The 16,534-nt window shown below is 54.4% G+C and overlaps 1 protein-coding gene across 1 annotated transcript; it reads right to left on the bottom strand.

Annotated features, from left to right (window-relative positions):
- Positions 1-13,130: 13,130 nt before the first annotated feature.
- On the bottom strand, positions 13,131-15,150 carry LOC121465768 (alpha-2B adrenergic receptor-like). Its single transcript, XM_041679153.1, has one exon. It carries the CDS (start codon positions 14,934-14,936, stop codon positions 13,590-13,592), a length of 1,347 nt encoding a protein of 448 aa, XP_041535087.1. The 5' UTR covers positions 14,937-15,150; the 3' UTR covers positions 13,131-13,589.
- Between the last annotated feature and the right edge of the window lie 1,384 nt (positions 15,151-16,534).

Genomic DNA, 16,534 nt, shown 5'->3' with positions numbered 1-16,534 from the left:
AAGTCCTAGTGGGACCCAGGAAGGCAGAAGAGGGTACTTCTGAGACCACGTGGGTGAGTAAGGTCAGCCTTCTCAGAGGACCCAGGAAGGAAGCAAGCGCACAAGCTTGCCTGGTCCCAAGTACTTGGGCATTAGAACCAATAGTGGCAGGTTTGGGGGTATGGGAAGAACCTGAGGTTTTAATGTATGTATTCCCCATCGCCAGAGATACAGGAGCTTTTAGAAAGGCCCTGGGGTGTGTGTGTGTCTGGAGAACCAGCTGCTTTCCTTGGGATGGCCAGAAAGACTTAGGAAGACAAGGGGTCATGGCTAACCAGAGCAGGCCAGGTCTCTACCCCATGACTGCCCTGTTTGGCCATTGGCCCTGATCATCTCCCATACCTGCAGCCTCTAGAGAGGGGTAGAACTCATTTCTGAGGCCAGCATCACTTCAGGCCCTAAGAAGGGTTGCAGCAAAGTACCAGCCCCACCCTGCCCAAGATTCCCAAGATCCCATCAATCCAAGTTCGCTGGGTTCTCAGTAGCAAATGGGGGGATGTGGGGGGGAGAGGGCAGAGAGTAGAAGGACCTGGTGTTTGTGGTCTCTACCCTCCCTGATGTCCCTGGCTTGGAAGAGACTTCTGTCCATGAGTGTTGGCTGTTAAAAATAGCTGGCCCCTTCATCATCCCGACAGCAGCACTCTGGGACAATGTGTTCCGAGGCCCAGGCTGTTCCCTGGGGACTGTGCAACAGGCAAGAAGAGCTAGGGACACTCTCAGCACCAAGGCAGGCATCCCACTCCACCAGGCTTCCCAGCCACACCTCCACACTCCTTCTCGCCCTTCCTGGGTGCTGTGTCAGGAGCCCTGGGTTTCTGGGGACAGCACTGCTGTGGCGTCTATGGGTCTTTCCTAGTGACCTGGAACTCAAGAAAAAAGACCTGAGGCCTCCTCCTCTTATTTCCCAAACTGGCCTGAACTGGAACCATAGAGACTTTACAAAGGGTCTCTCAGATGCAGTCAGGTTATGAGGCAGAGAGGGGTCGGGCTCAACTGGCCTGAACTGGAACCATAGAGACTTTACAAAGGGTCTCTCAGATGCAGTCAGGTTATGAGGCAGAGAGGGGTCGGGCTCAAGTCCTAGCACAGCCCTGACTCAGTGTGTGAGGAAGTGGCTTAACTTTCCTGTGCCCCGATTCCCTTACTGGTGGAACAGAGAGGTGTTCGAGACCCAGTGTGTAAGTTGTGTGAAGGCTAGACAGTTCCAAGTGCTTCTAAACACAGGGCCTGGTGCTGGATGAGCGGTCAGTAAACAGTGTTGTTATGACAACTGCACCATGGTTATGGACATTGGCGATGGGATGGAATTTCAAATCCTGCCTCCTCTATTGGCCGGCTGTGTGACTTTGAATGAGTTGTTTGACCTTTCTGATCCCTAATTTCCTAGCCTACAAAAAAATGGAACGATGCCACTTACCTCCTGGAGCTTTGGTGCCTCAGCTGGTGCCCTTAGGGAGCCGTCAGGGCTCCGGAAGTGTGCAGGGCCTGTTGGGACCAGACAGGGGTGTGCTAGAGGGGCAGTTCCTTGGGCCACACTTCTTCAGGCCTTCCTGGTCACATATGTACACGCATGTATGTACACATGTGTGCAGACACACACGTGCACACATCCCATGATGGCTGGAGGCCCTGCCATCCCCTCTGCCATCTTCATGTTACCCTCCTGTGCCCACGAGCGGGAAACAGAGGAAAGAGAACAAGAGAGAGTAGTTCAGAATCAGAGAGAGGGGAAAGAGGAGAAGGAAAGAGAGCAGAGGAAGGTGGGGGAAGGGGATCCGGACACAGTAAGAAAAGATAGACCGTGACCAAACATCCCTGGGAAATGAGGGAGCCGAGAATGACCTGTTCAAAAAACCAAATAGGAAGCCAGGTCTGCTGGGAAAACCTGAGAGGGTTCAGGGACGGGGATGGAGTCTGGGGAGCCAGAGGCAGCCTGACTCCCCTGCTAGCAGGGCTTTTATCTGAGGATGGGTAATGTGTCGTCATGACAACAGTTGTCACATGTAGGGTAATGGCTGGTGAATAACACAGGGAAAATGCAGCAGGAGTGGAGATCCCACAGCCCAGTGATGGGAGCTTGGGGACAGCCCCCTTCCCGCCCTGTCCCTTTTTCGACCTTGCCTCCACCTAGTCAGGACATCCCTTACCCCAGATTCCACCCCAGTGTTGCTCTTTTGAGCCGCAGTCATAGCCTCGAGCTTTGTCCTCTCTCCACATCCTGCCTAAGGCTGGCCAGCGAGCCAGCCACAGCATGCAGACGTCTTAGCCACCAAGCATCTCAATATATCCCTTGCCGTGGCCCTCACGGTAGAGATACAGCAACCACCTTGTTTCCCAAATCCTAGTACACGAGTCAGAGAGGCTGGGTAGCTCCTCCGAGGTCACAAAGCAAGGCAGCTAAAAAAGAGCGCAGCTCTGATGTTCCCCTCAGTCCCAAGCTAGTGGTTTCCAGGGCTAAGGCTGCTAAGCCTGCTCCTGGGCAGCACTAGAGACAGGCTGTCCTTCAACTTCCCCCTCAATGCACCTACGGCAAAGACACAGAGATCACACTTGTGAGTAAAAAGGAAAAAGGCTGAGTTGTTTCACACACTGGCTATCCACAGCCACTGTACCGTTCTGTGCCTTGAGACCGTAACTTCTATTGCAACTCAACTGAATTGGGAGCATATAAGCAGAGTAATTGTGGGGCCAATGTTCTGCTCATTAGGTCTTTTGAGGGTTTGGGACCTTGGAGGTCAAGGTTAGGATTCCCAGTTTCCTTCCAGCTTGGGTAGCTCAAGGCCTGAGCTGTGGAATCCACAGATGCCCTTTTCGCCTCCATCCTTTGGGTTATTGGTTTCCCACACAAAAAAGCCTCCAGGACACTGGTATCAGGGTGGCCAGGTCAAAGGGTGGTGAGATGTCTAACTCCAAGGAGCGCTGAGGCCTTCAGGCCAGCGTGAATGCAGCAGGAAACAGCCATGCCTCGGCAGGAGGTCATGGTCTGTGAGTGGATCCCAGTCTCTGGAAGGATGAGGTTCTGCAGGCCACGGGCCTGAACCCCATGCCTGGAACCCAGAGCTCTGCCTGACTGGCGTCAGGGTGACTGCCAGGGGAAGCTCTTCACACCCGGAGGCCCATCCCTAGGGAGCTTTCCAAGGATTGGGGCCCAGACCCCTGTGACTCCCTAAAATTATCCTCAGAACCCGGGAAAGCTGCCAAGGGTGGGGTGGGGCCTAGTGGGAAGAGGAAAGAGCCTGGGCAGGGGCTTCCAAACACTCTAGGGAGAGAGAGAGAGAGAGAGAGAGAGAGAGAGAGAGAGAGAGACAGAGACAGAGACAGAGACAGACAGAGAGAGGAAGACACAGAGACAGAGTGATTACTAAGCTGAAACTGTGTTTAGGAAGGCGGGGCTGCAGAAACACGAGGCTCCTAGGGAGTTTGTCAATAGCTGTTATTAAACATGAAAAAGAAAAGGAGAAAAGACAGGGAGCTGGCAACAAGCCTCTCAGCTTGTCCCATTCAGTCCTGGGCCCCTCATGCTCCCTGCAGCTGTGAGTGACAAGGAGAAGCCCTGCCCATCTCCAAAGGCTCTCTCTCACATCTCCAGACCAGCTCTGGTCACAGAACCCGAGACAGTGGGGACTGGGCTGTGGATGAAAGGACCTGCCCTCACTGCCATGATAAGCCATAACCTTCCTCCAGGGGGTCTCCACTCAGCAGAGGCTCTCTGAGGGCTGAGAGCAGAGGTCAGAAAGAGGGGGACATGGGGGAAGGAGGCTTCCCAGCCGCAGGTGGCCTCAGGCTAGGCTTGGGAGAGCTGAGGTCCTAAGGGAGCAGTGAGGGCAGCTGGAGTCTCCTGAGGTCTCCTGGGTAGTTAGGACAAGACTCTGGTGTACTTGTACCCAGCACGACCACTAGGCATCTTGCATTCCTGGCCCCTTCTCCCAGTGTCAGGGAGCCTGGTGGGCAGCAAAAAGAGGAAAGCATCATGGGCACTATGATGGCAGTCTGCTGGGCACCCACAGGTCAATGCCAACTGCCGCTGACCAGCCTGACCACTCCTCCAGGGTGCTGGGGGCAGAGGCACTGCCACTAATGGGATCAAGTCCATACAGAGTCAAGTCAAACCTGAGTGCGTACAGCCTGAGCCAAGCTCCTGAACACCAACTCCCTCTATTCTGGGCATCTCCAGAAGGTGCCAAAGGACCAAAGGTATGGCCTTTGAACCAGATCCCTCTAGACTCCCCTGAAGGATTCTCCTCTCCTGCTATCTAAGGATATGCCCCAGAAGAACCCCCCAGGGACAGTGTCTGTAGGCAGACTGACAACACCAAAGGTCCCACAAAGTCCAATGACTTGCACTAGGCCACAGAACAACAGCCTGAGAGATATCAGGTCAGAGAAGAAGATAAACAAGTTTGCTGGCTGCCTTTGCAGAGACACTCCTCCCCTGTCTCCCTTTCCTGTCTGCCTCTGTAGTCCCATTCAATAGCCCCCTCCAATACATTCCTCCCCACTTCCTGGATACAGGAACCCCTGACATCCCAGCATAATTTTAGTCAGCAGCACTTGGTGCTGAGCTGCCCCTGGGCCTCACCCTGCCCTGTCTCCTGCTGCTAGGAGGGAGCTTATGATGTGAGCAAACCCACACTAAGTCAGAGCCTGGCTAGCATGCCCCCAGCTCCATTACCAAACCCTCCTGCCTCCAACACCATCTTCGAGCCGCTCTCCCTCCCGCCCTAAGCTCACATGGCCCACTGGGCCCTGCATCCCTCCAAATGTGCCCTCTGATCCTTCAGGGCTCCAGAGCATTGGCACCGGTGACAAACCCGTTCCCTTCACTGTTGGGGCACAAGGGGATGTTGGGATGCAAGGCTAGTATCAAGCTGAGTAAACTGGAGCCTTCAGGCTGGAAAGGACCCAGGTATCTGTGTGGATACAACTCCTGACTATTCAGACAGGCAAGAGGAGGACCGAAAGGGCAGAGGTCTCCAGTGAGCTTCTTCTAGCCCCACGCTGCGTGGTGTGCTGTGGCAGCATGAAGCTGCACTGCTCAGGGTCTTGGGTGCTCACCCTCTGAGTGACCCACTCAGCAAACACGACATCTGCTCTTGCTCAAGTTTATCTCTGGAGACTTGGACTATTCCCCATCCCTGGGAGGAAGTCGCACAAATACGGCTTCCTCCACCTCACCACACTTCCAGGGCTATTTTGGCACTCCACGAGATGTCAGGGACGTCCCTCACGCTGTCACACAGGATCTTGGGTACATGGTAAATAAAATGTACAAATACCTTGGAGGCACACTGATAAGGACACTAGATTTGGAGGATGAGACTTTCAGGGTTGGCCATAGCTAGGGAGAACCAGGTAGAGAAGGAAATCAGGAGCTAGGATTCCCCTTTTGAAACCCAGGGAGCAACCCTCACCTGGAAGCAGATGGTCAGACTACCAGAGACGGACTCAACATGAGGCGTGGTGCCTGTGCAGCCATCCTTCCTCTGTGTCTAGCTTCCTGAGAGAATGGAATCCCTGAGGATCTCTCTTCCTCTCTCTAGCCCAGGTCTCGGGCTGCACACCCAAGAGCCTCACCCTCATTAGTGCCCACCATGCCACCTGCTCTGTCCTGGGATGCCTGCCACTCTGGGCCTCTGCCTCAGACCTCTCCTCTGCTTCCTCTGCTGGCTTTCTCACCATCTTGGCGGGGCTCCAGTAGACCCTTGCTGCTGCAGCAATATAGGGATCCTGAAAGCTCTCGGGCCAACCCTCTTCACTGCTCCAAATGGCTTATTCACACCACAATGAACAACCCTTTCCCCAATTCCCGTGGGATGAGGCTGGGATTCCCCACAGAACTCAGAACAAACCAGTTTTATCTTTCACTCCAACCTTCACTTGCAAGAGGACTGCCTAGGTCTTCGTGCAATATTGACTGTGTTCACAGAAGGAGTTCTGGGATCTATTAGTGATGTTTGTCATGGGCCTGGCATAGGATAGGGTGTAGAGATGCTGGCATAGCACATTAGAATTTCCCTGAGAACCTTCAGGGAGGCTTTGGAGCCATGGAATCAAGGATTAGAGAAGACAGATAGAACAGATGGCATATTCAGGAAGGGTCATCTCCTAGGACAGGACACAGAACCCATCCTCCTTCCATCGGGTTACTGAGCAAAAGATTTTGTCAACTCAACTTGGATCTGGGGTTCCAGAGTAACGTGGTGATTCTGCCCTTTGTACCTTCATGCACTATAAGTACAGCCTATAGGTCTTTGCTATATAAATCTTAGCTTCCCTCGCCAACCTGAAGGTATCCAGGGTTATCCCATTTTAAAAGAGGGAACTGAGACTCAGAGAGGTTTAGTAATTTGCCTGAGGCTGCACAGATAGTAAGAGCCAAGTTGGTGGTCAAAGCCTGGTTTTCTGTCCATGTTGCCATCAGAGTAACCTCAACCACACCCCGTCTCTTCCAGTCTCATTAGGTCCAGCTGGTCTCTGCGGCCAGTCCTTGCCCTAGTCCTTCTCAAACTCTATGAATACAGTCCTTCTGCCTCCAGCTCAGCCACAACCAGATGAAGCACACAGCAGAATCTCCAGAGGAAAACTGTAGGAAACGCAAACCAAATAGAAAACAACATACAAGCTCTACATCCAAGACTCGTCCCCAGAGTCCAGAGTCCAGAGCAGAGGATGACTGCGCCAAGATGGCTCCAGTTTGCTGGAATGTTTCCAGGTTCCCTAACTCCTCACTGTATGCCTGCCCTGTGTCTCTCTGCCCTGGAGCTGAGAGGAGGGAGCTAAGCCCTGTGGCTAGGTTACCCACATGGCCTTGTTCTATGGGCTCCTCTGTTGCCAAGGCTGGGGTGAACCCAGCCTATGCTCACCTGGTCATTCTAAGACGTGACCAGGAGTGCAGTTCTATCTTAAGTTTCCATCCTACAAGGTCTCAATTCTCTTCTTGTCTGCCCCTTCCCCTACCCACCTTGGTCTTGCTTTAGACAGAGTGTCAAGCCCAGACAGGTGGCCAGGCCCCCGTACCCAATTCTCCCCTCTCTCCCTTCCCTGTGGCTCCCGGGGCAGCCCCAGGATGTTATCTGAAGTATGTTCCAGTCTTTGGTCTTTTGTCAATCAAGAGAGAAGCCCAGAGAGGTGAAGAAATCTACCCCAAATCACCCAGCCACTTGGAGTCCTGCTTCTGGGCTTCACAAGGGCTTCTAAGACAGCTAAGGAGCCTTTCTGAAGCTGGTAGCCCCGCAACCCAAGGCCAGCAGAGGAAGAAGGGATCCAGCTGGAACAGGTGTGTCAAAGGCGACAAAGAACAACTCTAGGAGGGACCCAGCAAAGTCTGCATCCTATGACCATGTTGGGCCATCCCCCTCCACCCCTCTCCATCCCCCTTCCGCTCCCTCTGCCCCCTCCACTCCCCTACACCCTCTAACTCCCCACCCCTGTGCTGGGAGGAAGGTTGAGTTTAACCCTTGCCTCCCCTCCCCCCAACTGTCCAGGGAATCCAAGCTGCAGGCCCAGCCAGCCTCTCACGCTCCCTCCCTCACAGCTGCAGCTGGGATGGGCTGGGAAAGAGACACAGGGACACCTGGGTCCCCTTAGTCACAGCTCAGCCCTTTTCCCTCTTGAAGTGGCTTCAGGTCCCCTTGGGAGCTGGAGGGGGAGTGTCATTCCGTGAAACCCTGCTGCTTTGAGATTGAAGAGACCCACCCCTTATCACTAAAGGGGGTCTGCCTTCTTATCAGGGAAACCCAAGAACCCCCTAGCACCAAGACCTGGCCCCAGACCTCCCCTGCCTGTTTGTCCTGCTTTGGAGCCCAGAGCCCCAGAGGGAGGCTGAAAGGACAGAAATAGCCCCAACTTCCCAGGGAGAGTAGCACTCTTTTGGTCTCTATACTGTTCCGGTTCCCTCACAACTACCACGGATCCATGGAGCCTGCAGGGCCCCTGAAGAACCAGAACTATCCCTCTGGGTAAGGAAGAAGTCAGAGAGTCCAGAGGAGGCAGGAAGGCTGAGTGGAGGGTGCAATCCTCAAAGACAGAAGGGTCAGGACAAGAAGGAAGAGAACGGAGGGGGCGGGAACAGAGAAGCTAGAATCCAAGGGCCAGAGGGAAGACAGTGATGGGTCTCTCCCCTGGAAATCACTGCTAATCGATAGGTGGCCACAAGGCCAAGCCAAGGGCAGAAGCCTTTGGCCCAGAGCCTGGGCAGGGTGTGAGAGGATCAGAGCCCACAAGCTGGGGAGGGTGCGTGCTGACACCCAGCCGGCTCCTTCTAGTGCTGGCCTCCTGACAGCATCCTTCCCCAGACGGATGGAAGAAGGACGGATGCAGAGCACAAAGAATCCCAGAAGCTAATTTTAGCCTAGTGCGCCCCACCTCCCCTGCTGACAGTGAGCAGAGGCTGGAGGGTGGGAGTTCGCACCCCTGCCTGGGCTCCCGCTTTAATAGAAGTGCCACAGGCAGGGTCTACCCCCAAACCACAACCATGGATGTCAGACTGACCTTACAGCCCACCCAAGGACAGGCTCTGGGGGCTGCTGAGGATGGTGAGGCTGGGGTCATAGGTTGTGTGAGTCCCTGTCTCGACTCTGGTTGACATCAGCAAGTCCTTCTTCTACCTCAGTCAGCTCACCCACGACACAGGGATAATAATAACACCATCTCAGGCAAAGTGTGTTATGTCCCGGACCCCAACAGCTCAGAGCTGTCTTCATTTCTGTCACTACTGCGTACTTCAGAGGACGGCAAACAGATCTGTGGCTCAAGACTTGGCGCTCAGTATTTTTTTGATGGGGCACAAAAGCGAGGCAAACAGCCCGATCCTGCCAGAATCCAAGCCCTGAGAACAAATGATTAACACAACTGATTAATTTGAGGCATCACTATGACTGGCCTTCTAGGGAGTTTGGAGGAGGAGAGCAGAGAGGAAGCCACGGGCTGGAGAACTGGGGGACCAGAGGAGCAATCCTCCATGGGCAGGCAAAGACATGGAGGCTCAGAGAAGGATGACACCTCTCTCAAAGAAGCCCAGCACTATGGCAGAGGTAGAAATCAAATCCTGGAAACACAAGCCCTACACCAGCCCTGCCTCCCACAGTGGTCCTGTGACCAGATTTCCTGGCCTCACTAGGGAAGCCAAAGGTTGTCCCATACCAGCTCTAGCTGGGCAGAGACTCCTCCCAGTCAGCAGCTGCCCCACTTACAGGCTGGGCTGGTCCTCAGGTGACTCTCCGTGCACACACACACACACACACACACACACACACACACACACGCCTAATGGAGGCCATACAGGGCTTGGGGAGGGGCTTGGGCCTGATTACCCACAAGACCTTCCTTGTTTCCAGTGCCTTCTGTCCTGAGCAGGTAGTCGAGGTGCTCTAGATAGAAATTCTCAAGAACATGGACTGACTCTAAAGCCCTCCCGGGGGGTTCCTGTGTGCTAGAAATACATTCTCACAGAGTAGGAGCAGCTGAAAGGGAACCTGTTCCTTTAATTGTCTTCTGGGGTGGAGCCACCCCCTGATATAGAAAGGGTTCTTCTGAAGGTCCCTGTTCCTTGCTTACCTCTACCAGACAAACTACAGAGGCCCTTGCTGGCACTCGGGACATCACCCACGCCTCCACCTCATTTACAAGAGTTTCTCTCCCATATCTGCACCTCGTTCCCATCCTAGTAGCCCTCAGATGGGCCCAGAGAGCTCAGGAATGGGGTATAAAGGAAAAAGGAGAGAGATGAACAGCCAGGGCTAGAACTGACTCCACCCCAACCCCCCTCTTAGCTGTGTGGGCCTGGTGAGTCCTGAGAACTAAGGTAACAAAATGAGGTGGGCCTGGCTCAGACGGCAGGCTGCCAACAGACCTTTCCTGAACATGGGCCTATTACTCCTTGACTCTTCAAGTGTAGCAATTCCTTCACTAAGAAGTGGCAATCACTGGGCTTGCCCAGTGATTGAGAGCACTTATTCTTGCAAAGAACCCAGGTTTGATTCCTTACATCCACATAGCAACTAAAAATAAAATGAAATAAATCTGTAACTCAAGTTCCAGAGTGACAATGTTTTCTTCTGACCTCCGTGGGCACCAGGCATGTATGCAGTGCACAGACACGCATGCAGGCAAGACACCCATATACTTCTCTTTTTAAAGGAATTTTGGTATTCTGGGCAACCTGGATTCTGGATCCAGCTCTTGTCACCATATGTGTCTGTGTGATGCCACTTGAGGGAAGTGGTCTTCCTCTCTGGGCCCTCAGGACTAAAACAGAGCAGTTAGCCAGTGGTCAGAAGCAGAAAGCCTGAGGTATTTGGTGTCAGTGGCAGACATGAACAATCGATCCTAGCACTGCCGCCTACTGAATCCAACTAGCTCCCAGCCTCAGAATCTCCACACAGCTAACGCAAGAAAACTGTCACAAGAGAGAGTAAATTCTTCAGCCTGGATGTCATAGCTGTCTGGTTCCAGGTTTTAGCTGGGTGATCTTGGGTCTCAGTTTCCTCTTTTGTAAAATGACCACACTTAGCAAGAGCATGTGGGTTAAATGAGACAATAGAATTTAAATCAGCTTCCAGTAGAACTGTTGAGCTCTCTGCAGGAGGTACCTATATGAGGTCCTGGATTCATTGGTGCTGGTTGCCTGCTGGGGAGGAGCTGAGAGCAGGGTGAGATAGCAGCAAGTTCCATGTCCCCTGATGGCCCTGGGCACACTGGTGTTTCTGGTGATTGTCCCAAGCAAACGAATGGGCCCAAAGAAAGTCATGAAGATGGTGAAAGTGTAGATTCTGAGGCAATGTGGGAGTGGAGAATCCCTGGACCCTAGAGCACGGCTCCTCTCTCTGTCCTCCCCAACCTAGGATCTGCCAGGAGCCTTCCTCCTGCCCTTGACCTCCAGCCCCCAGCCTGCCGCCTCTTCCCTTGCTCACAGAACCTGGTAGAGCCCGCCTGGAGCCCCACAGGCTGCCTCTTCTGCCCTTTCTGAAGCACCAAGCACAGCCAGTTCCTTTTCTCACTCACAGGACATCATGGGGCTTCGTGCACTTCACAGGCCTCCAGGCTTGGAGAGCAGAGCGTTCCTTTGGGACAGAGCTGAAGCAAAGCCATTTCCTTCTGCTCACCTGGCCCTAGCCAAACGGCTGCTGTGTATATCGGCTTCTACGGTGGCCTGCTTGCCTCCGCCTCTGCTTGCAGCAGCACCTTGCTGCTCATGACCACACAGCAGAGGAGCTCAGAGCTGCCTCCCAGATGCCATCAACTCTGTATGTGGCCTTCCCCTGCTTCAGACATCTTCCTATCTTGTCTCTTGGTGCATTCCTGCTCCAAGACCCAACCCAGCCCAACTGCCCCCTCTTCAGGGGAGCTGCTCTTCTCCCCCTTTAAGGTCAGTCTGGCAGGTCAGTCTGTCTCATTGGCTGGTGCTGAGAAAGAATGCTATGAGGATGGAGAAGGCAGACAGGTGGGGCAGAGAGGAGAGCCAGTCCTGGGAGGGAGCCTGGGCTCGTCAGGCTGACACTCAAGGGAGGTCCCAGCAGCCTTTAGACACAGAACTCAGCTTGCTTATTACAAAATAGCCTTTATTGATAAAATAGCTCAGAGTCTTAGAAATACCTGCATGTCAAAACAGGGGGGCTTGGGTTCCACAGCATACGCAGACTAGATCAGCCAGCAGATGGTTACAAGTCAGCCCCTCAGCTACACCCCATATCAATGTCCTGGCCTCACAACTGGACAGTTGTTCTCTCCAGTAGGGATTCTATTTGGTACCCACCATTGTCTCTACCAGAGAAAACTCCTTGAGTACCTTCCAAATCAGAGACATCTATCTTGGGCTAATAGGCTGTGTGGCTCAAACCACCCCTCCCTGAGGCTAAGAGTTCTATTGCCCAAAGCAGAAGCCAGGCTGCCCACGGAGGCAGAGCAGCCCCTTCCCTTGTAGATAGATGCCCAGTCACTCTGAAAAGACAGTCAGGAGGTAGTGGCACCCCAGGTCTTGCCCATTTCACTGTGAGGGTTCTAAACAGCCAGCAAGGCATCTTTCTGGGTTGGGGTGGAATTAGTTAGGCCTCCAAAGGCTCCACACGGGGTGGGCACACAGAGTCATCTGGACCCTGGAGCAGGTGGTTCTTCCAGAGTCAGCAGGGCCCTTGGCTGCCTGCTCCGGCCCCAGCACCCCACCTGAGGATCTCTCCTCAGACTGTTTCCTTGATGTGAATATTTTTAGCTTAGGGAAACGATTTGCCTGCTGGATGACAAAGGACTTATCCCCTAATGGGGTTGGGGCCAAGCCACTGCAGGCTCTGTTGGTGTTACAGGTAACAGATGGAGAAGCTGTCACCGGCATAATAACTCAAACCTTTTCGGGTACAAGAATGCGTTCTCAAAGAAATTCTGGAATCTGAAAGTGACTCGGGCACCTCAACCCACTTCCAGTTTGGGGCAGGAATGCACACACCCCGAGTGCAGAACAAAGGTCTACAGGAAGGCTCCTAGCGGTAAACACATAGAAGGGGATTTTTATATCACCGGATAATCACATTCGCTGGCTCTCTAGCTCTTTCCCCCATGGAGCTCAAAGCGCTCTGCAAAACCTTTCATCTCCCTGCTGCAAGTAGGCGGCAAGCAATTGTCGCCCTGCTCTTTGCAAGGGTGAATGCCAGCGATCGGAGCTCCTATTGAGGCCAGGCCAGGCTCCCAGACCTCCCCAATGAGACAGCCTCATGCCACTTGCCTCTCAGAGGGATGCTGGGTGAGAAAGCCAATCCAAGGTTTTAGCCTTAAAGGAGCCACAAATCTAAAAGAACAATACTAGCCCATAGCCCCTATCCCAGTAGCCAATGGGAATCCCAGGTGCTCTATGTCACCTTCATGTCGTCCCCTTTCTCAGCAGCAAGTTCTCCTGGGAAATGTAGAAGACTGGCTTCCTGCTCTTTGAGAGGCATGGGGAAGAATCAAGGCTGGGGATGTAACTCAATTGGTTGACGGCTTGCCTAGCATGCTCAAAGCCCTGAATTAATTCCCCCAGCATCTCATAAACCAGACACCTGTAATCCTAGCACGAGGAAGGAGAGGGCAGGAGAATGGAATTTCAAGATCCTCCTCTGGCTACATTGCAAGTCAGGATGACCTGGGCTACATTCAAGACCCCCCTCTCAAAATATAAAACAAAACAAAACCCCCACATCCAAGAAAAACAAAACACCACAAGTGAGTGGCCTGCCAAGGCACAGGGTCTCCAAGAAAGGGAAGCCTGACCTGTTGGCTTACAGGTAGCTGGGGGCAGGGGTGGGGGGAGGTACTCCAATCCAGTCTGGCCTTGGCTACATTCCAGAAGATCCAAGCTACCCTTGCTCAGGGAAGTAGAGAAGAGCTACCCCACAGTACAGACAACAAGGGAAGGTTTCAAATGGGCCCCTGGGAACGGCACTTTTGTCCTTTCCCCTTTGGGGGGGTGGGGGTCTGAGGATGAGGTCTGCAGGTGGGCCCCAGGGAAATGGCCACATAGGTGGGGAGGACAACCATCAGGTGGTCCTGGCACCAACCCGGGCAGAGGCAGCGAGCTGGCAGGCTCACCAGGCAGTCTGGGTCCACTGCCGGCAAAGGATCCTTCGAAAGGCACGACGGAAGTCCTGGTTGAAGATGGTGTAGATAACAGGGTTCAGGGAGCTGTTGCAGTAGCCGATCCAGAAGAAGAACTGGAAGAGGCCATGCGGTACCTTGCAGCGCTGTGGGCAGATGGCCCCCAGGCTGTAGCTGAAGAAGAAGGGAAACCAGCAGACAACAAAAACGCCAATGACCACTGCCAGCACAAAGGTGAACCTCTTCTCCCGGCTCAGCTGTGCCCGGCGTCGCCACCACTGCCCACTGGCAGCACCCACAGTCCTGCCCAGAAGCACCTGGCCACGGAGTGTGGCCAATACCCGGGAAGCCTGAGGCTGCTGCAAGGGTGGGCTGCATACCGAGGCAGGAGATGCTGGCAGTGTTTGGGGTTCGCACTCTTCCACCTCCTCTTCATCCTCCTCTTCAGCTGCCTCCTCTGCCGTTGCCCCACCAATGCCCTCCTTCTGAGCCTGGCCTGATCTGGGAAGGGCAGACCAGCTGGGTGGCAAAGACCTGGACTCAGGATCTTCAGGGGTCTCCCCCTCCTCCTCCCTTGGAGGTTTGGGGTGTCCATTGGCCTCACCCACAGAAGACAGAGGAGAGGCCAGGGTTGGCACCTTAGCTGAGGTTGGAGCTCCCCCAGCGACAGGATGGGGCTGTTTGGACTCCCCCTCCCCAGAGCCCCTCTTGGCCCTGAGACCTCGGCAGTGGCTGCGTTTGGCAATTACATAGATTCGCAGGTAGACGAGGATCATGATGAGGCAGGGAGCAAAGAACGATCCGATGCTGGAAGCCAAGATGTACCAGGCCTCTTGGTTGAGCTCACACTGGGGGAGTCCGTGAGGCTCCGGGCGCTGATCGCCCTTGTAGATGAGGGGCGGCAGAGAAATGACGGCTGCAATGAGCCACACCGTGAGGATGATGCATTTGATGCGGCGCGGGGTGCGCTTGGAGTTGTACTCCAGTGCTCGGCTCACTGCCCAGTATCGGTCCAGACTGATGGCACACAGGTGCACGATGGAGGAGGTACAGAAGAGCACATCCAGCGCCAGGTAGACCTCGCACCATGTGCGCCAGAAGTACCAGTAGCCTAGCAGCTCGTTGGCCAGAGAGAAAGGGATGATAAGGGTGGCCACTAGGATGTCCGCAGCTGCCAGTGACACCAGAAACAGGTTTTGTGGTGCACGGAGTGAGCGGCTGGTCAACACAGCCAGAATGACCAGTGCGTTGCCGAAAATGGTGAACAGGATGAGGAAGGTGATGGCTGACGCGATGGCGGCGGTGGCTTGCACCGAGTAGGGCTCTTGGTGGTCCATGGCGAGGCCGGACACGTCCAGAGGGATCGCTGCTGGCCAAACCCACGGTCCCCAGGAGACAGCGCCACTCTGGCTCCGCTACAGGAGGGGGTTGTCCCCCCGGCAGTGCGGATGGCTCTGGAGCCCCATAACCTGACCGAAAGGGGCCTAGGAGGTCCGGAGACATCCAGGACCAGCCATCGATCTCCTACATCCTCTTCCACCGATGCCCGGCGTCCCTGCAATCCGCCCCAGAGAAGTTTTCCAAGTTGTCCCACTACCGTCCCGGGACCGGAGGAAAGTCGCGCCTTCGCGCGGTACAACTGCAGGACGCACAGAGCCGACTATGGAAGCGCAGCCGGTGCTCGGAAAAGGCGCTCTGTCTCCCGGTGCCGCGCCTGCAGTCAGCCCGCCGCGCAGGGGCGTGGGGAGGAGAGCCAGCACGGCGGGAAGGAGGGAGGAGACTGGGGGCGGGAGCTGGAGGAGGGAAGAAGGCGGGGCGGGAGATCCGACCGAGGGTGGATGGAAGGTGCGCTTTGTGGAGAAGTGGCCCTGCGACACTCACCCTTTACTCACCCAGTCCCCAACTCCTGTCTCCTCCCCACCGCCGCAGGCCAAGTCCGGAAGCCAGGTGTTTGGGGTCTTGGAGGTTCTGGGAAGGATACTTATAGAAGAGGATCGGTGCATGCTGGGAGCTGAGACCTTGGTCAGTCCCAAGAGTCCATTTGCCTTCTGTCTGCGTGTCTGGTACAGAGCACCCAGATCGGTGGTGGTAGGCGAGAGCGCTCATGTCGCCTGCAGCAGCTCAACAGCTCAGAGAAGCGTGCAAGGGAGTGTTGGTGTACTCAGGCATAATAAGTCACATCTCCATTTAGCAACTGAGCCACATCCCAGCAATTGAGAACCTTAGGAGCCGGACCGGAGCGAGGAGAGAGTTCCGAACTCCCTTTTCCAATGCTTCCCCACTAAGACGCCACTCGGTCGGACTGGCGAGGTGCAAGGAGTGCGTCTCTGTGTTGCGAGCGCCCTCTGCTGCTGTCTGAGTGCAGAGACTAGGGACAGGCGTCCTCCCAGGTCCCAGAGACACTAAAAAAGCTAACTCCTTGTGGGAAGTGATGGGTGGACTGCAACCGCCGTTACTGCCTCAGTTTCCCCCAACTAAAGACAAAGGAACTAAAGGGGATCTGGAGAGATGGCTCAGTGGTTAAGATTGCCTCTTGCAAAGAACTTGAGTTCGGTTCCAGCAACCACAAAAGGCTCAAAACTGACTTCAGCTCCAAGGGATTACATGCCTCTGGCCCCCACCAGTACCTGCACTCACGTTGCACATACCCACACAGAGACCCACACTTTAAAATAAATCTTAAAGAGGGAAAGCAGTAGAGGCAGGCGTTGGTGGTGCAGGCAGAGGCAGGAGTTCAAGGCCAGCCTGGTCTACAGGGTGAGTTCCAGGACAGCTAGGGCTACACAGGGAAAACATGTATGAAAAAAAAAGAGGGAAAACGTCTTAGACTCAAAGAAAAGGTGTAGGTTTGGAGAGGAGTCTCTTGACCAATGGAAGATGAGGAGACTTAGGGATAAGACCTTTCCTCTCCAAAACTCAGAAAAAGCTGATGCTG

This window comes from Microtus oregoni, unplaced genomic scaffold (genome assembly GCF_018167655.1).
Source record: "Microtus oregoni isolate MIOR12 unplaced genomic scaffold, Mior012 000031F_ref0000149, whole genome shotgun sequence".
Classification (NCBI taxonomy): Eukaryota; Metazoa; Chordata; class Mammalia; order Rodentia; family Cricetidae; genus Microtus; species Microtus oregoni.
Note: the sequence above shows the minus strand (reverse complement) of the source record. Positions and strands in the feature narration are given on the sequence as shown.

Excerpts from the sequence above, each read along its gene's own strand:
- LOC121465768 (XM_041679153.1), bottom strand. The coding sequence starts at position 14,936 with ATGGACCACCAAGAGCCCTACTCGGTGCAAGCCACCGCCGCCATCGCG.